Raw genomic sequence first — 25,441 nt, forward strand, 5'->3', positions numbered from 1 at the left:
CTCAGTGAAGGAAAAATCAGACAGATACGGGGCTTCACACTTTTTCTTTCCTTGGGGCAGACACTGTGGGAAATCTGCAGGGAGGGACTGTGAGCTCCCTAGGAATCTGGGCCAGGAGTGGGGCTGAGGCTGGGCTTGTCTCCCAGGTGGCATCCATTCTGCAGCTCTGCCATGATCTCCTCCAGCAGATCCATCCTGGGGCTGGGTGGACAGGGGTACACCCAGGGGTTACCTCAGGGATGAGGGACGGAGGGAGGGAGGGAGGGAGAGCCCGGGGGTCCCCCACCAGGGCTCCCTGCTTACTTCCGCAGGCTGGAGACAAGGCCTCCTCTCATCAGTTCTGTACTGGGTGCCTGCAGGAGAGGAGCTGGAGCTGCCACTGAGTGGAGCTGGGCGGGTGGGAAGGGGCCCTGGATGGCCCTTCCTGCCGGAAGCCTCCCCGGGTATGGGAGGCCTCCCTGGGGGTCAGGAGACAGGGTGGGCTCACAGGGCTGAGGGTTCCAGTGGGGCAGCCCTGGGTGTGCCGCAGCAGCCCCTGCAGGGCTTGGATCTTGACTGAGAACTTCTGTTAAACTGCTCCACAGAGCTTGAGGGGAGACTGCTTCCTGAAGGCTGCAGGGCATGGCAGGGCCTTGGGGAAAGCAGGGTTGGTTGGGCTCACAGGTCACTGAGGAAGGGGACAGCTGAAAGCCCCTAGGGGTCACTGGCCAGAGGTAAGGGAGCCAGGGAACTACTGGGAGTGGGGAGTCACAGGTTGGCAATGGGCGCCAAGGGGTGTCCATACTGTTGCACTGGTCTCCAGGCAGCAGTGCAGGCTGACCCTGTCTGTGGGGATGTGGCTGGGGCCAGGGCTGGGGCTGGGACTAGGGCTACTGCCTAGAGTCAAGCTGCTGCCCGAGTCCCAAGCTGTGCCCAGGTTTCTTCAGGGCCTGCAGAAAACAATGGCAGAGAGCCTATTGCCCAGGTGCCCCACACTTCCCCTGGTCCCCCAGATTCCTCCACTGGCTCCTACCTTGGATGGGACAGCACCTGGGGGCACAAGCCTAGCTCTGATCATGGTGCTGGGTGCTGCCTCACAGCACAGGTTCTCTGGAGAGACAGACCAGTTGGTTGGAATGGGAAGGCACAGCTGAGCTGTGCCCGCACACACCATGGCCCCTCCTTGCCCTCTCACCTGGTAAGGAGCTTGGTGGTCCAAGGGAGAGTGTTGTCCACTCCACTAGAGAGCTGACCTCAGGAGTAGGGTCCTGTGGGAAGAAGACTGGGGGTGGGGACATGGGCCCTGCTGGGCCTCCATGATGCCCCCTCCTCCAAGGACCTGCCTATACCTGGGCCATGGCCTCCCGCAGCAGGTATCGCGTGCTCTGCAGGCTGCCCCAGCGCTCAGCAGGTCCAATCCCCAGCCCAGCCTGAACCAGGGCCTGGTAGGGGGCTGGCACCAGAGGGTCCAGGGCTGGGCTCTCACCTGCCTCCAGTTTAGCCTTCACCTCCAACCCTGCTTTCCCAGCCCAGGGCAGCTCTCCTGTAAGGAAGTAGGATCAGGGGACCCACACTGCTGGGGTGCCTCTGTGGGGCAGGGCGTAGGGTCACTGACCAGTGAAAACCTCCTGGGCCAGGATGCAGAAGCTGTAGAGGTCTGAGGTGGCAGTGGGCTCGTCACCACAGATCAGCTCAAGTGGCAGCCATGGGTAGAGTTCTGGAGGTGGGGGCAGCCCTGGGCCTGGACAAGCCTGCCGTGGTCTGTGGAGTTCAAGGGGCATGGTGAGCCAGGAGCTGCTGGAAGGGCCATGGGCAGGAGGGCAGGTAGGTTCTCACCTGAGCTGCAGCCAGGGAGGCCGAAGTAAGCGCCCATGCTCCAGGCTGCCCACCTTCACCAGGCCTGGCCGTACCAGCTGCACGGCATGGGAACTGAGGCCACCATGGGCCCAGCAGCGGGCCTGAAGGAACAGCAGCGCCTCCAGCACCTGCAGCAGCAGGCGGCCAGGCGGCAGGCCTGGCACTGTTTGGGACCCTTCCTCACTTGGTCTATGTGAGTGCAGCAGGACGTGCAGGGAGCCCAGCCACACGGGCTCAAAGAGGAGGCACAGCCCTGACAGGTCCACCGAGGGGCTCAGTGCCAGCAGCAGCAGCAGGCTAGGGTGGTGCAGGGTGCTGGGCAAGAGCAGAGTAGTCCCCTCAGGAGCAGGCCCCACCCCGCTCATGGGCACAGGCCACCCACCACAGACAGGGACAATCTACACCAGCCTCTACACTAGAGAGACAGACTCTCAGTCACACAGCCCATGGACCTGTCCACCACGCCCTCCTTGGAGCCTACAGGACACAGCACAGACCTGGTACCCACTCCACTGCGGGAAGGTGGCTCACTCCTGCCAGAGGGCTCAGACAGGTGCTGGCTCAGAGGTAGAGACTAATGCCACTGTGACTGTGCTACACTCCCTGGTACTAGCACGTAGACGCATGTGGGAGCAGGCTGGGCAGGGGAGGCCAGGACTGGGTACCTGCAGTGCTGAAGGTCAGCCAACAGCACATCAGGATGGGCTCCAGGGGTCTTCAGCTGCCGCACAGTCACAGGGTGGCCCCTCCACAGGAGGCTGGAGGTGGCACAGTGGGGGAAAGGACAGGGCAGAAGGTGGGACTGGCGTGCAAGGAGGGGGGCAGGGGCTCTGCAAGGGCACAGGAGGAGCTGCTCTCGTAGGTGCGGTCAGGCTCGCCCTGAGCCGGCAGCAGCTCCCGGGGTCCACCAGAGGAGTGCCCATTGCCAGTGCCACTGGCTGCAGGCTGCTCAGCTGGGGGAAGGGGCAATGTCATGAGGCACCAAGGGGACTGGTGGGCCCTGCTCCCCAACCTTCCCCACTTACCTGGCCAAACCCCAAGGCTGGAGGCTGAGGGGATCTGCCGATCTGCCCTGGCCTCAGTGCCCTGGGGTAAAGGGCAGGCTGCGGGTCAGTCAGGAGTGGCAGGATGTGGAGGGAAGGCGCGGTCCAGGGTGTGGACCGTTACCTGTCTGCCTGCACCGCCCGTCGTGAGGACAGGGAGCCACACAGGCTGTGCCCAGAGCTGGTCTGCGGCCGGTGCAGAGCTGCCAGGAGCACCGACATCCTGCCGTGCACTAGCGCTGCCAGGCGGGTGCGGCACAGCTGCAGCAGCTCCAGCACCTGGATGGGGGAAGGGGGCTGGGTATGGCACTGGCTCTGATGCTGCCGCCCGCCTCCAGTCCACTGCTCACCTCCCAGCTCTGCTTGGCACCACTCTGCTCAGCCCAGTCTTGAGGTGTGCGACCCTGCTGGTCGTGCAGACGCAGGTCACCACCTGCCTGCAGCAGAAGCAGCACCACCAGGCTACGGCCTGAGAAGGCACCTGCGTGTACTGGTGTGCTGCCGTCCAGGCAGCGGCTGGGCAGAGAGGATGAGGGTGGGAATGGATCAGGAGAGGCAGGGTGAGGGCCTTGGCCATGGGAAGTGTCCTGTGAACTTGGGACACGGCCTCAGGATGGGAGGGCATCCTGAGGAAGAACCGGGGCCTTTGAGAGATGCAAGGCTCACGGTGGGCATGGCGGCACCAGGAGAATGGTAACAGTCACTGGGGGGGAGGAGGGGCTAACTAAGAGGACAAGGACAAAACTAGGGCCTGCAGGGGAGTTGTGTCTGGGCTCTGAGCAGGCCCGGAGCATGGGGGTCTGTCCACTCACTGATTGGGGTTGGCACCAAAGGCCAGCAGGAGCTGCACGGCAGAGCTGCGGCCCAGCAGCGCAGCGAGGAAGAGTGCCGTCTGCCCAGCGGAGTTCTCGCCATCCACCTGGACAACTGAGGGGCAGCGAGCCTTACTTGAGCATCCCTGCCCCAGGCTCCTGGGGCAACACTTGCCAATTCCTAGCCTCTAATGTCCCTCCTTGGCTAACTGATCCTTGACCCCAGGTATCATCTCTGTGACCTGGAACCTCTGCCCTCCAGTTGCTGAGAACTCTGCCTCAACACGGTGCATCAGGAATCACCAGGACATCCACGGAGGAGGAACAAGGGGTGACATCTGTCTGCCACACAAACATCCATCCCCCATCTCAGAAGTGTTGAAATCACATGAAGGTCCCCAGGAGCCAGGAGGAAGGGGACTTCATGGAGTCTCATGCACTGTGCAGGACAGCCAGCCTCCACACACTCAGCTGTAACTTGGTGTTGTACATACAGTCCCATGTGGCCAGCCTCCAAATCTTCCAGAAAAGCAAACTCTGGATTTTACCAGGAGGTCTTTCACTTAGTGTTTTGAACACTTCATTTAAGCGCTAAATCCAGATAGCAACCCCCACCCCTGCACCCCCATGTCCATGCTTGTGTCAATGCCCCCAGCATCCTACTCAGATCCCCACTCCTGGCCACCCACCTTCTGCCCCAAGCCCTGTCTCTTCTCCCACACTCCACTTCCTCTGTCTCTAGGCCCTATCCCAAGGAGGGCAAAAGCATGGTGTCCTTGGCTTTGCACACCTATCCAATCATGCATGTGGTCCAATTCACCTTGGCCTCTGCCACAAAATCTATCCAAATGTGAGCCTTCCACATCTTGAATGCCACATCACTGACTGTGTCACATTTTACTCATTAGCCTGCCACCTTTGCAATGGCTTCCTAGCTGGTTCCACACTCATCTTGATCACAAAGACATATATATATATATATATATATATATATATATATATTTTTTTTTTTTTTGCGGTACTGAGGTTTGAACTCAGGGCCTACACCCTGAGCCACCCCAGAAGCCCTTTTTTTGTGAAGGTTTTTTTGAGATAGAGTCTTGCGAACTATTTGCCTGGGCTGGCTTCGAACTGCAACCCTCCTGATCTCTGCCTCCTGAGTAGCTAGGATTACAGATGTGAGTCACCAGCACCTGGCCAAAGACATCTTCTTCTTCTTTTTTTTTTTGAAAGTAAAAATTTTTATTTTAATTGATTTCTCAATATATAGTTCAATGCCAGTTTTTAATGGCAAAAATTTGGTTCCACTGAAAGTCCACAATGCTACAGAGAGCTACTACTTTTTCCAGGAAGTAGTAAACAGCTGGAAAGAGAAAGCACAACTTTCTAGCAGCCATGGCAACTCAAACCACAGACCTCACAGCTCTGCAATTCTACCCTGAAAGTGGCACAAACATTTATTCACTGGTGACAGAGTGAGAAATGGGGAATAAGATGTGGACACCAAAAAAGCACTATATGACAACAAACAACCAAATGCATCTGTAAGAACTTGAAAGCATAATTACAGAAAAGAATATAGAACCAAACATTTTACTCAAAAATATGTTTTACATAGATAAATGTTTCTCAAACACGAGACCAAAGCTATAATTATAACATAAAGCACTGTCTTTTGTTAAGACTAGCCACCTGAATTTTTTATTTCTTTAAAGTTAGTGTCTTAGTTTTCCAAATATAATTACCTGACATATAGAGACAAGTCAGGTAGGCATTATTTTTGAAAAGGGTTTGCAGGTAAACAGTATCTTTCTAAAATGCATATCAAACTTATGAGATGCCCATTAGAAATGAGTGCTAATGAAAAGGGCCATGTACGTTGGCTATTCCTTTTCATTGTAAATATTTTCTGATTGCCATCTTCTTAAAACATCAATCATTTCAAGGACTGGATACTCTTGAACAAGTTGTTCCAAAACAAGAAACTCTAAGGCTCGTCTATGAGACCAGTTTGACCTTAATTCCAAAACCAGACAAGTTTCCAGTACTAGAAAATAAAGTTACATATCAATTCCATTTATGATCACATAGGCAAAAACTCTAAAGCAAAACTGATTTATCCCTAGAAAGCAAGGATGATCCACCATAAAATCTATCAGTGTAATAAAACACATTCACACGTCTTAACTGAGTAGATACAGAAAAAGCACTTGATAAAATGTAATGCCTACTTATAGAAAAAAAAAACACCCTAGGAAACAGAGATGGGAATTCTTTTACTTGGTAAAAATTATAAACCAAAAACCAGCGAGCACATTTAGTGCGGAAATGTAGATTCACTCCTTTTAACATTAGAAACAAGGGAAAAAAGGCTGGTGGAGTGGCTCCAGTGGAAGAGCTCCTGCCTAGCAAGCGTGAGGCCTCAGTACAGGAAAAAGAACAAGGAAAAAGATGTCCACCAACAATATGGTTTGGGAGCTCTGGCCAATACTTTAAGAAAAAGAAATTAGAATGTTTGTTTTTGATAGTCTCGCTATGTCGTCCAAGCTGGCCTTGAACCTCCAATCCTCCTGCCTGAGTTTTCTGAGTGCTGGGATTACATGCACACAACTCCAGGCACAGAATTTAAATACTGAAGGACTGAGACCAAACTGTCGCCATCTTCAGATAACAAAAATACCAAAAGGATCAACAATTACAACTATTAAGTTCAGAAAGTGATCAGATACAGAATCAACTTACAAGAATCAAAAAACAGGGAGATTGGAAATTGTTAACGTTCGTTGAAATGTGAATTTCAATGTTTTCCCAAAACACACAGAACAAAATCCAACAAAATTCACCGACCTGAGGACCTTTACTGTCTCCAATTGCTGCCCCTTCAGCCTCAGTCCTGCCGCTACTCACACACATGCCTGCTTCATTTTGACCTTGGGGCCTTTGCATAGGCTATACCAGCTCCCAAGTGTCTGCCCATAGCTTTTTTTTTTTTTTTTTTGATACTGGGGTTTGAACTCAGGGCCTATTCCGTGAGCCACTCCACCAGACCTTTTTTGTGATGGATTTTTTTCGAGAAGCCAGGCTGGCTTCGAACCGCGATCTAGGATTACAGGCGTGAGCCACCGCGCCGGCTCTCCTCATTCCTTTTAGACATCACTAGATTTCATTCCCAGCAATCCAGAGGCCAGATTAAATCTCCATCTCAGATCAGAGCCTGGCACACAGCAGGTGCCCGGGACACAGTTGCTGAAGCTGCACCCTCCACCCGGAGCCAGGCGCTCACCTCTCCGCAGGAGCCTGGCCAGGACCCAGCTCGGGCCCCCGGCCACAGCCAGGCGATGCAATCGGCCCACCTGGGCATCCGGATCCCGCACGGAGCCCAGGTCCACGGGGAAGCGCGAGGGCATCTGCGGTGCCCACTCACGTCCTGGGCGGAGATCAGCTAGGGGGTCTCATGGGGACAGGAGAGGGGCGGCATGTCTGGAGCAATTAAGAGCGAGCTGGCTGGAGGAGCAGGCTAGCTGGGAAGGGGCTTCAGGAGGGTCTGATGGGAGAACAGGAGAACAGGGGTGGCCTGGGGCGGAGGGGTGGGGCGCCCAGACCCGAAGGTCAGGGTGAGCGGAGTCTGAGAGCTGACGGGGACCTAAGGAAACATGGTGGCCGGGAGGGGGTTTGAGGGCTGGGGCAGAACAGGCAAGGGTAGTAACAGAAGGGCTGCCAGGGCGGCTGGAGCTGGGAAAGTAGGCTAAGGAAAAAGGCGGGAAGAAGCGGGCACCTTACAGCAGGGGGCGGGGCTCTGTGGGCGGGGCCTGCGGACGGGTGGGCTGTAAAGGGGTGGAGTCTGAGGGTGGAGGTGGGGCTTCCAGAATGGAGTGGGGTCCAAGACTGTAGGAGGGGTGGAAAGGGAGGGCAGGGCGGATCTGAGGGCAGAGTTCAGGGGCCGGAAGTCCGTTCACCTCCCCCCACTGAAGCACTAAAAAGTTCTAGGCCCAGACCTTAGTCCAGGTGGCTTGGCATCTACCGTTAGGATGGATGGTGGGCACCACGTGACTGCCACGTGACCCCGGCACAGCAGAAGGCGTCTGGCGGGAAGCCTGGGCGCATGCGTACTTCCCTGCGCGCATGCGCAAACCTCTTATGCGCTTGCGCAGTAGGGAGGCCTCCGCACGTCCTGGAATGACCACCCAGGAATAGCTATGTCTACCCCAGAGCTTTCAGCTCTGCACACTCCTTCCTTCTTGTTTTTTGCCTTGGCTTCTTTGAGGCAGTCAGGACCTTCTTGACCCCTGTACAGTGTCCTTGACTGTGTCCCCATGTGCCACACCAGTGTCTGTGGACAGTTTCCATCCTCTCCCCCCAGCCAAGACCTGAGGGCCTCAGGACGCCTCCCTTGGACGTCGCCACCCATATCACACCCACTGGGTCCCACGATGGCCTCAGAATCTTCCCCAGACTGTTTTCTCAGTGCCTTACCTCAGGATTGGTCCTGCTACCCTTTCTAAATGAAAGCCCTGCACCTCTCCCTGGCCATTTCCCTCCCATGGCCCATGCTCTTCAGTCTCCTCCTCCCCTTCCCACTCCCTGCCCTGTTCTGACCTTCCCTGGGCTCCCAGCCTGTGTCTGAAACAGGTAAGAAACACCACAAGGGGACAGAAGGCATGTAAACTTTGAGTCCTTGGTGCCTTACCAGTTAAAAGCATGATGTGTTTTCTTCTGCCTCCGTCCTGGTACTCCCAACAGCTTTGTCATGAAACACCACCTTAGGCCACAAGGCCAGAATGCTTCCAGGCTAGGAGCCCCATATGGCTGCAATGGCAATGCATTAGTGGCCACTAGTTCTGAGGCAGGTTAGCAGGCAGGGGAAATAACTTACCGGGGCACTCTTCTCTTAAGCAAACAAAATTAACAGGCACCCCAGTGTGGCCCTGAACTGTCTCTAGAGCAATAAATACCCTCTAAGTTGTAAATACCCTGGTGGTGGTAAGTATCACAACAAGATAGCATCCATAAGAGGTGCTTTTGGGTCTGCCTTGCTTGTTAAAAAACGCATGCCCCCAATTTGACTTCCCAGGCCAAGTCCTCTTACTTAGGATCTCATGAATATTGGTCACATCTCATACATACAATTAAAGGCCTAAGAATTAGCATAAGCACATACGCAGAATATACCTTGTTACGTGATAAGGCTGTGTTAAGTGTACCTGCCAGCCACCCTAGCCCTTCCCTAAGGATTACCCAGATTTTTCCCACCTTAGAATTTATAAATTGGGCTTAAAGAAATCAATGCTTCTGTGCCACCTGGCAAGGGCCCACTGCTTCCCTTGAGGTGCTTCTTTCTTTTTCTTTTCTTTCAATAAACTTTTGCTAATCAATGCCTCTTTGCTATTAGGCAGAGGCCCACAGCTTTTCTGGCAGTGGGTTTTGGTTTTTGTTTTTTTCCTTACTGTTTCTTCCTTTTCTTTCAAAATAAAGTTTTGCTACGGTTTTGCAATTTGTGTCTCTGTCCCGTTCCCTGTTCAGGTGACACAAGGACTCAGGGTCTTCTAGACTAGTGTCTTCTTAAACTACTCAGCCCAGTAACAGTTCCACTGCAGAAAATGCTTCTGCCACGTGGGTTATGATAACAGTTGCCTAGGTTATGTTGCAGAAACTTGGCCACTTTTATTAAAACACTGATTCTACACGAGCCTCTAGAGAGCTGATGGATGACTGAAATGGGATGAAAGGTTTGACATCTGTCTTCATACTATGTCTTTCCCCTTTGCTTCCTCCACCTAGAGTCAGACTCCACAGCTCTGCATGTAGACATGCTGATCATTTGAGAAATGTTTCCTCCAAGACGAAAATATAGGGCTAACCTGGCCTACAGCCTGTTGGAGTGGATGTGTGTTTCTTCTACACCACCCTTGTGCTTTCTCAGCAACTCAAGCACTGGAAGTCCCTCAGTCCTATCATAAGGTCAGGACATTTATGCAAGATGATGAAGCCAGCTGTAACTCAGCAGTTCCCGAATGGAGATAACCACCATTAGCCCACCAAGTGCAAGGCAAGAATGCTTGTGCACAAGAAGAACATCTTTTGAAACTGCCCATAACTAATGGACAATTACCAATCTTTAGTCCACTACAGAAAATCAATGAAAGCTGCTTCTTCCTTTGTTCGAGTGAACAGCCTGGTCACTTCTGGTCAGTGTTAGTTCCCTTTGACTCCAGTTAGCCAGCTTGAGTTGAGGCTCCAATAGGGAGCCTTGCCTGATTTGTTTTAATATATATCTGGGTCTCATATCAAGCGTTTCCATGCCACATGGTCCTGCCATCCTGTATCATCCCTCTCTGTCCCACCCATAACTAAACCTGACCCTGTCCCTCCCCTACCTGTAACCCTCCTGATTCCCCAGCACCCTGAGACTGTATCATCTGGTTCTGTATGCTCCTCCATCCTGATCTCCCCACTCCCCAGTCTGCATCACATTTCTCTATTTTTTTCACATGCCCTTGCCTTTGAATGTTCACATCCATCATTACTATTATTCTTTCTTTGTGTGTGTATGGTTCTGGGGTTTGAACTCAGGGCCTAATTCTTGAGTCACTCCACCAGACCTTTTTTGTGAAGGGTTTTTTTTTGAGATAGGGTCTCTCAGAACTATTTGCCCAGACTGGCTTCAAACCACGATCATCCTGATCTCTTGTCTAAGTAGCTAGGATTGTAGGCGTGAGCACTGGCGCCCAGCAGCAGCCCTATTTTTGTGATGGGTTTTTTTGAGATAGGGTCTCACAAACTATTTGCTGGGCTGGCTTTGAACTGCGTTCCTCCTGATCTCTGCCTCCTGAGTAGCTGGGATTACAGGTGTGAGCCACCAGAACCCAGCTTTACTATTATTTTTATGAACTATGGGAGACACATTGTGATGGCCCCTAGTGCTGTCATTGTCTGAAGGTAGTTGATCCCCTACTGGACCAATGGCCCTGTGAGACAGGGCCAAGATTGTCCTTGTCACTGTTGTGTCACTGTGTGTCCCCAGCTGTGTTCACCTCAGAACCTAGGTCAGAAAGAGCTTCATTCTATGCCTATTAACTGAGAGTGGCCCCTCCCTGGACATGTGGGTTCAGCTAAAGCCTCTTGTCTTTAGCGACTCAGTGTCTGCTCTTCTGTGCTCCTCATTGGGCATCCAGTGAGATGAAGAAAGTTCTTGCACCCATTCCAGGATGGTCTGCCTCAGAGTTAGGGAGAGGTCTTCTCAGTCCCTTGCTATGGGATATAACCTTCTAAAGATCTCTCTCCCTACTTCTACTCCCTCTCCAGAGTCTCGCTATGCAGCCCAGGCTTCCTTCAAACTTTCCATTGTCCTGCCTCAGCCTCCCAAGTGTTTGGATTACAAGCGTGTGTTCCCTTGTCCAGTTAACACCTTTCTTGAGCCATGAGCTCCTGAACTCAGGCTGGTTGAGGTCAAAATGAGTCCTTTTCCAAATGAGGCAGCTTCAGGGCAAGCAGGACAGCAGCTTGGGTAGTATCTTGGGAACTTTATTGACCTTTATTGACTCCCAAGAGTTCCAGTAGGGTACACTTAGGCCTTCCCCTGCAGCCTCCGCCACAGTTCTTGGCTGAGCAGTGCCTGTTCCCTGCGGGCACCCTGCAGTACACTCCGGTTCTCCTGAGCCCTCCGGATCAGGTAGGGGATCACCTCCGTCAGGGAGCCATAGGGAATGGACTTATACACCATGTAGCCAGCCTGCCCTAGGGGGAGAGTGTTGGCAGGGCATGGGCTCAGGCTTAGGGAGAGGTGTCCCCAGGTGTCACCTGTAACAGAGGCTTCCAATTCTGAGAACATGGCAAACGAGGTGGTTAGACAAAATTTCTCACTGAAAAAGTAAAAGTCTTAGAGCAAACATTTAAAAGAAATCTTCTTAAGGTTATTAAAATGCTGGCAAGTGAGCAAGGAATTTACCAATCCAAGAATTGAGAGAAAGTGAGAACCCAGAGAAAGGACACACAGAGAGCCACTTCTGCCCTGAAGGTAAAATTGAGCTGCTATTTGGTGATTTCCCAGAGTTATGAGGGTACAGCTGCACTGTCATCCTGACTGAGGTGATGGTGACAAAGAACGTCCCCCAAATTAAGCTTGAACCCCAAAAAAGCTACAGTCTCAGAACGAGAGTCAGCAAGAAGCCAACCTTCCCTCTCACATATTCGAAGCCCAAATTTGCATCCCTGTTGTCTGAAGACAGCTGAAGCTGTGAATTTAAGCTAAAGTGGTTTGGTAGACCTTGACACCCGAAAGAGGAAACATAAATCTTCTGGTCTCGGGCCCCAGAAGCAGCTCAATCAAGATCACAAAGGACACAGGAAACATGACACTGATGAAGAACCAGCAGAAACAACAGACAGCAGACACAGGGCACAGCACTGCAAGGGCCTCAGATATTGGGATAATGGATCTGTCTGGAGGGGCTGCGGGAGGATCCAGCTGCAGGCTCTTGGGGCAGGGAGGGTTGGAGGAGATGGACTATTAACATACCCAGTGCCAGGGAGACATGGTCACACATGCCCAGAAGTTGTCCAAAACAGACGGGCCCATCCACAGGAATGCCCAGCTGCCACATGCTACAGAGAAGGCCACACTGTCAACCCACACAGTCGTAGGATCGAATCCACTAGTCAGCCATTAAACCCATATGGCTAGTTCAGAAATGCAAATTTTGAAGTGCAGTTGGCCCCTGAATCCACAGTTCCTAATTGGCAGATTTAACCAACCAAAGATGGAAAATGATTGAAGAAAATTGTCAGTACTGAATGTGTACATATTTTTTTCCTTGTGATTATTCCCTAAACTGTGTAGTGCATGACAACATTTACATTGTATTGGGGATTAAAAGTAATCTTGAGATGATGTACAGTATGTGGGAGGGTGTGCATAGGTTATATGCAAACACGGTATCATTTCATATCAGGAATTTGAGCACCCGAGAATTTTGGTTGCTATGGATTTTGGTTTCCATAGGGATGAGGGGTCTGTTTCCCGTACCTCTCATCCATGGATACCCAAGGATGTCTGTATTTCCAAATTTAACGATGAATAATTGTCACTCTAACGAGCCGCCCAAAGACTTCCCAGCAAGTCCCACCCAGTCCCTGGACCTGTCCGTGACCCAGTAAATAAAGGACAATGCTTTTGTCCAGCTCATACTTATAGGCGCAGCTAGGCTCATCCCCGTCACCTCCACCCTCTGCCCGTCCCTGTCCTGTGGGCATCTGTTTCCCATCCCTCTCATACCGCTTAGTTGCCTGGTGAATAGACTCTTCGTTGTGGGAAGCCACCATGAGGTGGCACATGGAGCCACGACGAGACACTTGGTTCAACATCAGCTCCAGACAGCGATTGTAACTGAAAGAGATGCTCCATTGAGCCTACCCGGCGAGGGTGGCTGGGGACTCACGGAGTGGGCATTCCTGTACACCTTCCTTTCACACACATCAGCTCCAAGGGACAGGCCATCGCTGGGCCACTTTCCTCTTCTGTTGCTATGGGAACTCTCCTATCTGCGCGGGTGTGATTGAGGAGGGAGGCAAAGGTGTGTGTGAAGTCTCTGACTCATGACAGTCTCATAGCAAGGGGACGTGTCACTCTCACAAGATGTGGATCGACCCAGCATCACTTACAGAACACGATTAGCCCACATGTCCCAAGTAGGGAACTGGCTGCATGAATGACGGCACGCAGAGGAGCATGGGGTCAAAGAAAGGAGCAGGGAGCTGCTATTTGGATGGAAAGTGACATGGTTCCATTATTTCTGCCAGTCCTGGCCCAGTCCTACCTCTGGCTGGTGGCCTCATAGTTAGGCTGGGTGGGATCTTCGCTGCCTTGGAGCTGGCTCACCGCTCTCTCCTTGTCCAGGTAGGCGCCCCGCACCAACTTCACTCCAAAGGCCAGCCCTGCCCTGTGTGCAGCCTCGGCGTCCTGTGCCAGCTGCTCATGTGTGTCCTGCCAGGCACATGGGCACGTTCAGGTGGGTCAGGGCACTGGCTAGCTCTCCCCCACCACAGTCAGAGCACACCCACCTTCAGATAGGCCTGGTAGGTGGTCCACACCCAGGGCCCGCCTTCCGCAGGGCTGTTCCAGTGCTGGGCCAAGGCTGCCACCAGTAGAAAAAGCGCAGGGTTGATGAAGGTGTACTCAGCATCCACCAGGAGCCTTACCTGCTGGTTCCGGGCATGCTGAGGGGGACACATGGTGGTCAGTGTTCCAGAGGAGAGGTCCAGAAGGGGCAAGGAGTTAGGTCTCAGCAGAAGGTCTTACCTGGGCCACCCGGTGCAGGCGACTCAGGGAGGCCTGGAGGTGCTGGTTCTGCTCAGTGTTGAGGTAGGAGATCTGGAGCTTCTAAGGGGCAGCAGGGGACATGAGGGAGGCCTGGTGTTGCTGGACCCTTCCAAGGCCTAAGTCTCCCTTTTCCCACCACCCAGAAAGCAGGGAAAGTTTAGAAATTGCTAGAAGTCAGAAAGGTAACAAGCCAGGTGTGGCGATGCATGCCTGTAATCCCAGACCTCAGGAGACAGAGGCATGATGATTGTGAGTTCCAGGCCAGCCTGGGCTACATAAGGAGACCCTGTCTCAAAACTTTAAAAAAAAAAAAAAAGCTGGGCACCAGTGCCTCACGCCTGTAATCCTAGCTACTCAGGGGGCAGAGATCAGGAGGCTCGAGGTTCGAAGCCAGCCTGGGCAAATAGTTCTCAAGACCCTATCTCATAAAATCCCTTCACAAAAAAGAGCTGATGGATTGGCTCAAGGTGTGTGCCTTGAGTTCAAGCCCCAGTACTGCAAAAAAAAAAAAAAAGAAGAAGAAGGAGGAGGAGGAGAAGGAGGAAAAAAAAGCTGAGCACCAGTGGCTCATGCCTGTAATCCTAGCTACTCAGGGGGCAGAGATCAGGAGGCTCGAGGTTTGAAGCCAGCCTGGGCAAAGAGAGAAGGGAGTGGAGGGGAGTGGAAGGGAAAGGAGGGAAGAGCAGAAAGAAGAAAAAGAAGAAAGAAGAAAAAAAGACCTGGGGGGCATGGTTCATCCAGTACCGGAAAAAAAAAAAAAAAGAAAGAAAGAAAGAAAAGAAAAATGAAACAATAGATACTCTTTGCTGAGGTGTAATACAATGGCTAGGAGGCCAGACTCTGGGTTTGAATCCGAATCCACCAGTTACTATGTGACCTCGGGCAGTGTTAATAACCTCTGCTGCCTGGGCGCCAGTGGCTCCCGCCTGTAATCCCAGCTACCCAGGAGGCAGAGAGCAGGAGGATCGAAGTTTGAAGCCAAGCCAGACAAATAGTTCATGAGACCCTATGTCAAAAAAACCATTACAAGTAAAGGGCTGGTGGAGTGGCTCAAGGTGCAGGTCCTGAGTTCAAGCCCCACTACTGCACACACACAAAATACCTGAAGCCCTTCTCCTGGTTACTATGTGAGCTGTGCCAGGACATGATAAGGACGGGACAGTGCCAGCACGAAACAAGCTCTAGGTACCTGTTGTTGTTATTATTTGCAATACGGGCTTAGAACGCAGGGCCCCACACTTGCTAGGCAAGCACTCTATCACATGAGCTACATTCCCAGACCTTTTGGGCTTTACCAAGGCTGGTTTTGGATCATGATCCTCCTACCTCCACTTCCCAAATAGCTGGGATTATAAAGGTGAGCCACCGTACCCAGCTGACTTTTGGTTTTAATGACTGAGAGTCTCTCTTTCTTTTTTTTGAGGTAGCATCTGGATATGCAACCCAGGCTGTCATTGAATTTGCTATATACCCAGGCTGACCTGTAACTCATGATCGTCCTCCCTCAGCCTCCTGAGTGCACCATGCCTGGCTTTAAAAGTAATTAGCTGTGTTTGTTTGTTTGTTTGTTGTTTTGGAGGTGCTGGAGATTGAGCCCAGGGCCTGGCACATGTGTGTGTTCTACCACTGAGCTACACCCCAGCTGACAGAGACTCTTGCTCTGAACTAGTAATTAATTGCTGTGAGTGCAGAGACTTTTGTCTGTCTTGGTCACCACTGTCTTTACCCCCTATCACTGTATTTGAAACCAGGTAAGCAGGCCCAGTAAGCATGCAAAGCATGAATTCACTGTGAAGTGGCAATAATAACTGTCCCTAACTTGCAGTCTTCTGATGGGGATTCCAAAGAGTGAGTGGGGCAACAACAGGTGTTGGCGAGGATGCGGGGAAAAAGGAACCCTCTTACACTGTTGGTGGGAATGTAGACTAGTACAACCACTCTGGAAAAAAATTTGGAGGCTACTTAAAAAGCTGGACATCGATCTACCATTTGATCCAGCAATACCACTCTTGGGGATATACCCAAAAGACTGTTACTCCAGAGGCACCTGCACATTCATGTTTATTGCGGCACTATTCACAATAGCCAAGTTATGGAAACAGCCAAGATGCCCCAGCACTGACGAATGGATTAAGAAAATGTGGTATCTATACACAATGGAATTTTATGCAGCCATGAAGAAGAACGAAATGTTATCATTCGCTGGTAAATGGATGGAATTGGAGAACATTATTCTGAGTGAGGTTAGCCTGGCTCAAAAGACCAAAAATCGTATGTTCTCCCTCATATGTGGACATTAGATCAAGGGCAAACACAACAAGGGGATTGGACTATGAGCACATGATAAAAGCGAGAGCACACAAGGGAGGGGTGAGGATAGGTAAGACACCTAAAAAACTAGCTAGCATTTGTTGCCCTTAACGCAGAGAAACTAAAGCAGATACCTTAAAGCAACTGAGGCCAATAGGAAAAGGGGACCAGGAACTAGAGAAAAGGTTAGATTAAAAAGAATTAACCTAGAAGGTAACACCCATGCACAGGAAATCAATGTGAGTCAATGCCCTCTATAGCTATCCTTATCTCAACCAGCAAAACCCCTTGTTCCTTCCTATTATTGCTTATACTCTCTCTACAACAAAATTAGAGATAAGGGCAAAATAGTTTCTGCTGGGTATTGAGGGGGGGAGCGGGAGGGGGTGGAGTGGGTGGTAAGGGAGGGGGTGGGGGCAGGGGGGAGAAATAAACCAAGCCTTGTATGCACATATGAATAATAAAAGAAAAATGAAAAAAAAAAAAAAAGAGTGAGTGGGGGCTGTTGGGAAGTCAAGGAACTCCACCTGGCTCAAAGAAATTGAAGCGGTAGAGAAACAGGCCAGAAAATACTGGAACAGCTAGTTCATCTTATACCTGATGTCCTTAGTATTTTTCTATACTGATTTTCATCATGCTTAATAACTGCAAAGCAAAGAAAAAGAAAAAAAATGAAACAAGCACAGGTGGGACTTAAAGTTGTACTATAAACCGGGCCTGGTTGTGTATGCCTGTAATCCCAGCCCTTGGGAGGCTGAGGCAAGAGGATCAGGAATTCAAGGCCAGTCTGTGCTACATAGTAAGTCTCTGTTTCAAAAAAAAAAGAAAGAAAAAGAGAAAAAATTTGGTTATGTCCTATAGGGTCCCCGTGGACGACATAAGCCTACACCCGCTAGTGGACCCCCATCAGGGCAGGCCGGTCTGGACTCTGCTGTGCTCCCATCTTGGGGGAGAATGCTTTGATTCTCTAGTAGGAAGGAAGACCTAGGGCACCCTTCCCAGTTTCCTTTCCCCAGAAAGAGAGTCCCCTCCCTCCTGACTGGGGGCAAGGTCTCGGGCGGTTCTGGGGTGTCAGTAGCTGGTGGGATTTCCCTTCACAAGAGCCACCCACATAGGGGCCGTCTCCACACCACACGCTAGGGCAGGCCCTCCACTATTAATATGTTGCTAAAAATTACTTCATTCATTCCCTTGAACATTTGTCACATCTTGTCTGACACATGGCAGTGACAGGACAGCCTGTGCTATGGAGCCAGTAGGTGTGGAGAATGGGGCAGGCGACAGTTCTGATCTGAGATGGGGGATGGCGGGCTGCCTTGAGATGGGGACAGGAAGGAGGAGCGGGTTTGGGGAAACGCTGAAGCTGCCCATAGGATTCAGGTTCACAGGGAGGGGCCAGGAGGCTCAGAGGAAAGGCTGGGGCCAGAGACAGAATTGTGGTCATCCTTAGTGCAGAGGAGGGAAACTGAGGTTGTAAGGGAAGCAATAAGAGAGGGACAGGACTTAGCCCCAGGGAGTCTTCATGTTCAAGAGACAGGCTAGCCAGCATTGGTGGCTCACACTTGTAATCCTAACTACTTGGAAGGCTGAGATAGGGAAGATCGTGGTTCAAGGCCAGCCCGGGCAAATTGTTCAAAGGATCCCATCTCCAAAATAAACAGAACAAAATGGACTGGTGGTGTAGCTCAAGTGGTAGAGAGCCTGCTTTGCAAGGGTAAAGCCATGAGTTCAAACCCCAGTCCCACCAAAGTGGGAGGGGGGGAGGAGAGAGAAAGAGAGAGAGAGAGAGAGAGAGAGAGAGAGAGAGACAAGCCAGGTGTGGCCTGTAATCATCACTTGGCAGTAGGATGGTGAATTCAAGGCCAACCTGGGCTAGATAGCCAAATTTTCTGTCTCAAAAAACAAAAGCAAGCTGGGCTCTAGTGGCTCACACCTGTAATCCTAGCTACTCAGGAGGCAGAGATCAGAAGGATCACTGTTCGAGGCCAGTCCAGGCAAATAGTTCGAGAGACCCTATCGATGTGATGAAGTGTTCCACACTTGATGGGGATTTGGATTACTCAGGGATGTGTACTCTTCAAAGCTTATCAAGGGGTATATTTACAATTTTTATATTGCATTATACAAAAGAGAAAAAAGTGCTGTAAGTAATTAGTGCGCTCTGATTAGTGATTCACACCCTGACGTCTGCAAGTTTGAAAGGCATCATGAGATGAGACAGGCTGGTGGGTGGACAGAGGAACCGGGGAGGGACAGGTAAGACTTAAAGCAAGCGCAGGTGACTCTGTACCCATGGATTCAACCAATGGCAAGTTGGAAATATTCAAGAAAAAAGTTGCATCTCTACATCCACGTGCAAGACTTGCTTTCTGTAACTAACACAGTATAACAACTACTGGGTTTTTGTTGTTCGTGGGCTTGGTTGTTTTTGTTTTGTTTTGGTGGGCCTGGGGCTTGAACTCAGGGCTTTACACTTGCTAGGCAGGTGCTCTACCACTTGAGCTACTCCTCCAGTCCTTTTTGTTCTGGTTATTTTGAGGCTTCAAAGTATTTGTTCTGGCTTTTTGCACAGGCCAGCCTGGACCTTGATTCTATTTTATGCTTCCTGCTGTTGTTCCTTGGATGACAGACGAGTGCCAACTTTCTGCCATTGAGACGTTGAGATGGGATCTCAAAAAGTTGGGGTTTGTTTTTTTTTTACCCAGGATGGCCTCAAAACTCAATCCTCTGGCTCTCAGCCTCCCAAGTGGCTAGGATTATAGGCATGAGCCACCTGTGCCCGGCTTGTTTTCTGTTTTTTAAGATAGGGTCTCACAGTGTAGCCCAGGCTGACCTCGAACTTGCTATGTAGCCCAAGTTTCCTTGCATTCAAGATCTTCTTGCCTCAGCCTCCCAAGTGCTAAGATTATAGGCATGAGCCACCACTCCCAGCAGCACCATAACAACTATTGCATGCCATTTGTATTGCACTAGGAATATAAGTAATCGGGGCATTTGCAGGGTACGCATGGTGTATACAGGTTTTTCTATCATGGACTTGAACGTCCTCAGATTTTGGTATCTACCTACTGAAAAATGACTCCATAGTTGCATACTAAAGGTGACAGGTAGATGGGTGCCCACTGCTCAATTCTTTTTATTTTTCTGTATGTTTGACATTTTTTCACAATGAAATGTGTCCCCTACATAGTGGACACTTGTCAAGACAGAATCACAGTAACAAAAAGATACTCCTTACCGAGATGGAGTGGCTGCCAATGGCAGGAGGGAAGAGATGGGAGGTGGAGACAAAAGGGAATGTGCGAATGAATACACAAAAGCTCATTGGCTGGGCTGGGGGTGGGGCTCGAGTGGTAAAGCGCTTGCCTGGCAGGTCCAAGGCCCTGGGTTCAACAAAACTACCCCAAAAAAGAAAGGAAAGGAAGGAAGGAAGGAAGGAAGGAAGGAAGGAAGGGAGGGAGGGAGGGAGGGAAGAAGGGAAGGAAGGAAGGAAGGGGAAGGAAAAAGAAAGAGCTGACATTTGTGGCTCATGCCTATAATCCTAGCTACTTGGGAGGCTGAGATCAAGAGGATCAGGGTTCAAGGCCAGCCTAGGCAAATAGTTCTCAAGACCCCATCTCCAAAATAATCGGAGCAAACTGGACTGGATGTGTGCTCAAGTGCTAGAGCACCTGCTTTGCAACAAGCACCACGTCCTGAGTTCAAACCCCAGTCCCACAGAAGAAAGAAGGCAAGGAAGGAAGAAAGAAAGGAGGAAGGGAGGGGGGGGAAGAGGACAGAAAAGAGAGAAAGAAAGTCCCACTGGTCTAACGGGAACCTGCGTGCAGCCAGCACATCTGTACAGCTGTGTTTGGTGATAAAATATTGATGTTCTGTCTTCAAGTCCAGAAAGTGCCACTGTCCTCATCTGTCCTCTGGAAGATCCCAGCCCCCAGCTGCCTCCCTGAGAGCCCTTGGTGACCCATATTCTGTCCATTTCAGCCATACCCCTGATGACAGCGACATTTATTTCTTACCTGTCCGGAGTCCATGGCTTCAGCCAGCCTCTCAGGGCTCAGCTCCGGGCAGGCCCCCAGTCTTCTGATCCACGAGGTGAGCGCTTTCTGAAACGGGGTGGCGGGTGGCATGGTGAGAGGGTCCCAGTGAACAGCCACCTCCTTGCCTCCCTCCCCATCTTGCCTGTCTCTTACACAGAGCCGAGTGCTGGTCAGTGCTGTCATCTTCAGTTGCATGACGGTGTTCCCCGAGGGGCCAGGGGTCCCCACCAGGTCTCGTGACAGATCCACACAACGCAGCATGGCATTAAGATTGTCCTCATACCAGGCCTCACTGCCCAGCCAGCAGAGGTCAGGGCCTGGAGCCTGGGAAGCCCTTGCTGCCCCTCTCTTCCCTCCTGGCCCTGGCCCCCACTCACCTGGTCTTAGCAGCCAAATCTGGCTCCTCCTCAATGGGCACTGCCAGCAGAGGCCTGAGGCCCAGGGCCTGGAGCTGCCGGACACAGTCCCTCACCTCCTCCCTCGTCTCCCCGGCCACAAACTGTCCATAGATGGATGCTCTGAGAAGAGCCCCCGAGAGCCGAGAGCCCAGGAGTCGCTGAGACCAGGCCTGGAGCTGGGTGACAGGGATCAAAGGCTCAGTGCCAGGTCCATGCAACCTCTAACCCAGGCCTCGGGGTCACTGCTCACCGCCAGTCCATGGGTGACCAGAGGGGGCCAGGCACACAGCCGCAGCACCAGCAGAGCCCGCATCAGCTCGGCCGTGCCCTTGAGGCGGAAGGACCCACGATCAAAGCACAGGGGCTGCCAGCTCCCCGCTGGGGGCCCAGCTTGGGAACAGAGAGCACGACAGGTCTGGAGCATGGTAAGTCCCTTGTGGCCGCCACACGAGGGGAAGGGGCTTTGGAGGCAGCAGGTGTACCAACTGTCTCCAGTCCAGCCAGGGACCGTGACTGATTAACTGGGAAAACATTTAGGATCACAGACTGGTTGAGGGGCAATTAATTATTAACTGATAGGGGCAGAGGTCAGAATAACAGTAACAGGAAAGGACACCCCCCTGTAGAACCCCCAATCTTCCCCTTCAGTATCACCACCCACCACAGCTGCAGAGTGAGCACATGGACCCAAGGTTCAAGGTGGTTTAGCTTGGAGCTTTTGAGCAAGCAACATATCCTCTCTTGTTGCAATTGCTTCATGTTACAGTTAGAAACAGTGAATGTGGTGTTATTGAATAAATTTCAAAATATATCTATAACCTGACTGTTCTCTATTCTAGAGAACATGTGCACCAGAAAAGAATGTCCATAATATCCCTGAATGGGAATCACCCAAATTTCCATCACAGGAAGATGGATAAATACATTGTGGTATATTCATACATTGGAATACTATATAGTAACGAAAAAGAATGGATTACTAATATATGCACAACCACGTGGCCAAATCTTCTACGTGCCATGTTGAGTGAAAGAAGCCAGACACCAGATAGGATGTGTTGTTTGTGATCAATAAATATGAAAACAAGGAAAATGAAACTATGATAAAGTGTTGGAGACACAAACATGGATGGTCAGACTATAAAGAAGAAAAACAAGAGTTGATCTTGTTTGTCATCCCAGCTGTGAGGGGAGCACAAATAGGTCAATCTCCATCCAGACTGGCTGGGCAAAAGCTCAAGCCCTTATCTCAAACATAACCCAGGCAAAAAGGGCTGGTGGAGTGGCTCAAGTGATAGAGCACCCATCTAGCAAGCAAAAGACCCTGAGTTCAAATCCCAGTATCACCAAAAAACAAACAGCAGCAAAGTTGATACTATGTAGCCCGAGGCCCCCAGGTAAACAAAGATGCTTCCATCATGGGTGACATTGCAAGGGCATCACGGTTACCTCTCAGGAGAGGAACAAGGTTAATCCTTCACTGCACAACCCCTAATCCACAGACGTTAAAAGCAGAGAGGCTCAGAGAGGTGGAGATACTTGCTTAAAGTCACACAGCCAATTGGTAGCCAAGTGTGGATTTAATGTCTGTTCCCCGGATTCCAGGCTCAGGCTTTTAACTGCCCCTTTCAGCCATCTTTCTTCAGTGACAACAGAACTGAGTGACAAAAACCAGATCAGAAAGGGAGGGGGGGAGGAGGGAAGGAAGAACCTATGTATTTCCTTTTTTTATTACAAAAATTAGAAAATATGCTTTTTTTTTTTCGGCAGTACTGGGCAGGCACTCATCACTTGAGCCACTCCGCCAGCCCTAAAATTAGAAAATATTAATAGCACGCTTTTGCCTGCTTTTTCTAACTTTGAGTTTTGAGGGATCAAAACCATATCTCAGCACATATGTCTCAAATTGGAACGATTTCACGTTATTTCTTCCTGTCATCTTCGATAGAATTTACCAGCGAAGCCATCTGGACCTGGATTTTTCTTTGAAGTTGTCGTGCGTGTGTTTGCGATGGCTGCTGGAACCAAAGTCTTTGCACAGGACAGTCAGGTGCTGCACTGCACTGCTGCCCCGGGAAGGTTCTCAGGAGTGAATTCGGCTCCTCTCATAAATGAGGGCTCTTCACGTCTTCTGCTTGGTCCTGTGTGATGCCGGGGTTTGCAAGGAAACGCCATTTCATCTAAAACCACCCACTCTGCTGGCACAGGGCTGTGAACAGTGTTCTCTGGAGCATTAAAGATTACAGAACTTAGAGGCACAGCCCCTCTTTCATCCCTTTTGTTGCTGTTTTGTTTTTGAGACAGGGTCTCACTATGTAGCCCAGGCTGGCCTTGAACTCAAAATTCTCCTGCCTCATCCTCCCAAGTTCTGGGATTATAGGCATTTCCCACCATGTCTGGCTTCTTTTCTTCTTCTTTTTTTTAATTTTTGGTGGGACTGAGGTTTGAACTCAGGGCTTCCTGCTGCTAAAGCAGGTGTTCTGCCGCTTCAGCTACACCTCCTGTCCATTTTACTCTGGTTATTTTGGAGATGGTAATTTTTTTGTTTTTTTGGTGGTACTGGGGTTTGAGCTCAGGGCCTCACACTTGCTAGGTAGGCACTCTAACACTTGGGCCACTCCACCAACCCTGTTTTGGAAATGGAGTCTTGTGAACTATTTGCTCAAGCTGGCCTCAAATTGCAATCCTCCCAATTTCAGCCTCCCAAATAGCTAGGATTACAGGCAGGAGCCACCAACACTGGCTATATTCTGTTATTCTTGTTGGTAATTTCTGGTCTCTGTCTTTTCTCTTGAGCAATCTAACTGCTGGAGACTTTACCAATCTTGCTGATCTTTAAGTAAAAAACAACTTTGGTCCTGTTAATTTTCTGTATAGTTGGCTGATCTGCCTCTCTTTCTCTTTCTCTCTCTCTCTCTTCAGTACTGGGGTTTGAACTCAAGGCCCTGAACTTGCTAGGCAGGTGCTCTACCACCTGAGCCCTGCCCCAGTCCCTGCCTCATTTTTAACATTTGCAGATTGTCCCATCATTAATGGCTTATTCATGTCCACTGACATTTTAGCAGAAAATTTTGCAATAAAAAAGAAATGTTTAAGTTGGGTATGGTGTTTCATGTCTATAATCCCAGCACTCAGGAGGCTGAGGCAGGAGAATTGTGAGTTTGAGGCTTTGAGGCCAGCCTGGGCTACACAGTAACACAGTGAGACCCGAGAGATAGAGTGAGAGAGAGAGAGAGAGAAAGAGAGAGAGAGAGAGAGAGAGAGAGAGAGAGAGAGAGAGAGAGAGGGAAGTTTAAGGAACTATGAGACCACTTAAATATCTTCCATCTAAATTCAATAAGATTACCATATTTTTCTTTCTCTTTCCCTTTTTAATTAACTAATCAATCTGTTACCTATCTATCAGTGCTGGGGATGGAACCCAAGAACTTGTGTGTGAACTAGGAAAGCACTCACCACTGAGCACCCCAGCACTCCTTATCTTTTTTGGGGGGGACAATATTGGGGTCTGAGCCCAGGGCCTCACACTTGCTGGGCAGGTGCTCTATCATTCTGCCAGCCACTCTGTCAGCCTCCTCCCTACCATTTTCTACAGGCTCTCTCCAACCATTTAAAAGTAAGTTACAGACCTGGGGACACATCGGCGTGGAAATCTTAAGAGTGAGGACATTCTCCCACGTGTCCACAATGCTGGTCTCACATATAAGAAAATATCCAAGCTTAGCCAGGTGGTGGTGCATGCCTGTAGTCCTGGGGGAAAACAAACAAACAAAGTCAGGTGCCAGTGGCTCACGCCTGTAATCCTAGCTACTCAGGAGGCTGAGATCAGGAAGATGACAATTTGAAGTCAGCCCAGGCAAACAGTTTTCAAGACCCTATCTTGAAAAAAAAAAAACCCATCACAAAAAAGAACTGGTGTAGGCCCTGAGTTCAAATTCCAGTGCCACAAAGAAAAAAGTCAATTCCTTAGTACTGAATACCTCATCCACATTCAAATTTTCCCAATTGTCTCCAAATGGGGCGGGGGAAGGTGTGGGGGGAAGGTGGGGATGGATTCCCCGGCTTTGCAAATGCTAACACACACTGTACCACTGAGCTACACCCAGCTCAGAGTGGCTTTTCTAGCTGTGATTTTAAATAAGACTCAACCCAGGTTTGTGTTTTGCAATTTTTTTTTTTTTTGAGATAGGGTCATTCTATGTAGCCCAGGCTGGCTTCAAACTCTATTTTCCTGACAGCCAACCTCCCGAGCGCTGGGATTACAGACGTGCACAACAACACGGACTAGTCTTTTTTTTTTTAGCCCTGTCCTCCCAACTTATTTACAAATAATATTTTCTGTTTTAAAGAGCTCATATCCATTGTCTTGCTGAACACCTCACAGCTGGATTCGTCTGATCTATTCTCGTGATGCTGTAATGTGTGCCTTTGACCTCTCTAATGCCTGTAACCAGAGTTTGGGTCTACAGATACAATTCACTAGCCAGACTCCACAGGTGACTGTTGATCACCTCCAGAGTCCTCATGCTTGGTCTCTTAAGCACAGTGTCATTGGTCCTTTGGCTCCTCACTGGCTCTACCCGAAGCAGCTCCAACAGGCGAGCGAGAGACAGGGCGAGGAGACTCAAAGTCCTCACATGTCCTCAGTGGGGGCTTGGAGCCAGAAGCAAAGTGGTGTTTCAGAGGTAGG

The 25,441-nt window shown here is 50.5% G+C and overlaps 2 protein-coding genes across 2 annotated transcripts; both read right to left on the minus strand.

Annotated features, from left to right (window-relative positions):
- Positions 1–46: 46 nt before the first annotated feature.
- On the minus strand, positions 47–7,815 carry LOC141418188 (inactive serine/threonine-protein kinase TEX14-like). The gene is given in 16 exon segments (XM_074058622.1): positions 47–201; positions 304–710; positions 743–920; positions 974–1,008; positions 1,329–1,522; positions 1,595–1,740; positions 1,816–2,151; positions 2,502–2,594; positions 2,666–2,735; positions 2,738–2,789; positions 2,862–2,922; positions 3,004–3,158; positions 3,230–3,395; positions 3,692–3,872; positions 6,975–7,118; positions 7,713–7,815. Coding segments are annotated over 16 exon segments (2,424 nt in total). The 3' UTR covers positions 47–98.
- A 3,376-nt stretch (positions 7,816–11,191) lies between these two features.
- On the minus strand, positions 11,192–21,273 carry Prodh2 (proline dehydrogenase 2). Its single transcript, XM_020168298.2, has 10 exons — positions 21,002–21,273; positions 20,731–20,927; positions 20,507–20,645; positions 20,333–20,419; positions 13,986–14,066; positions 13,748–13,903; positions 13,504–13,670; positions 12,963–13,073; positions 12,207–12,292; positions 11,192–11,425 (listed from the first exon to the last, which is right to left on the minus strand). The coding sequence occupies exons 1-10, from the start codon at positions 21,173–21,175 to the stop codon at positions 11,256–11,258; spliced, it is 1,368 nt and encodes a 455-aa protein (XP_020023887.2). The 5' UTR covers positions 21,176–21,273; the 3' UTR covers positions 11,192–11,255.
- Between the last annotated feature and the right edge of the window lie 4,168 nt (positions 21,274–25,441).

This window comes from Castor canadensis, chromosome 16, assembly GCF_047511655.1.
Source record: "Castor canadensis chromosome 16, mCasCan1.hap1v2, whole genome shotgun sequence".
NCBI classification, from domain to species: Eukaryota; Metazoa; Chordata; class Mammalia; order Rodentia; family Castoridae; genus Castor; species Castor canadensis.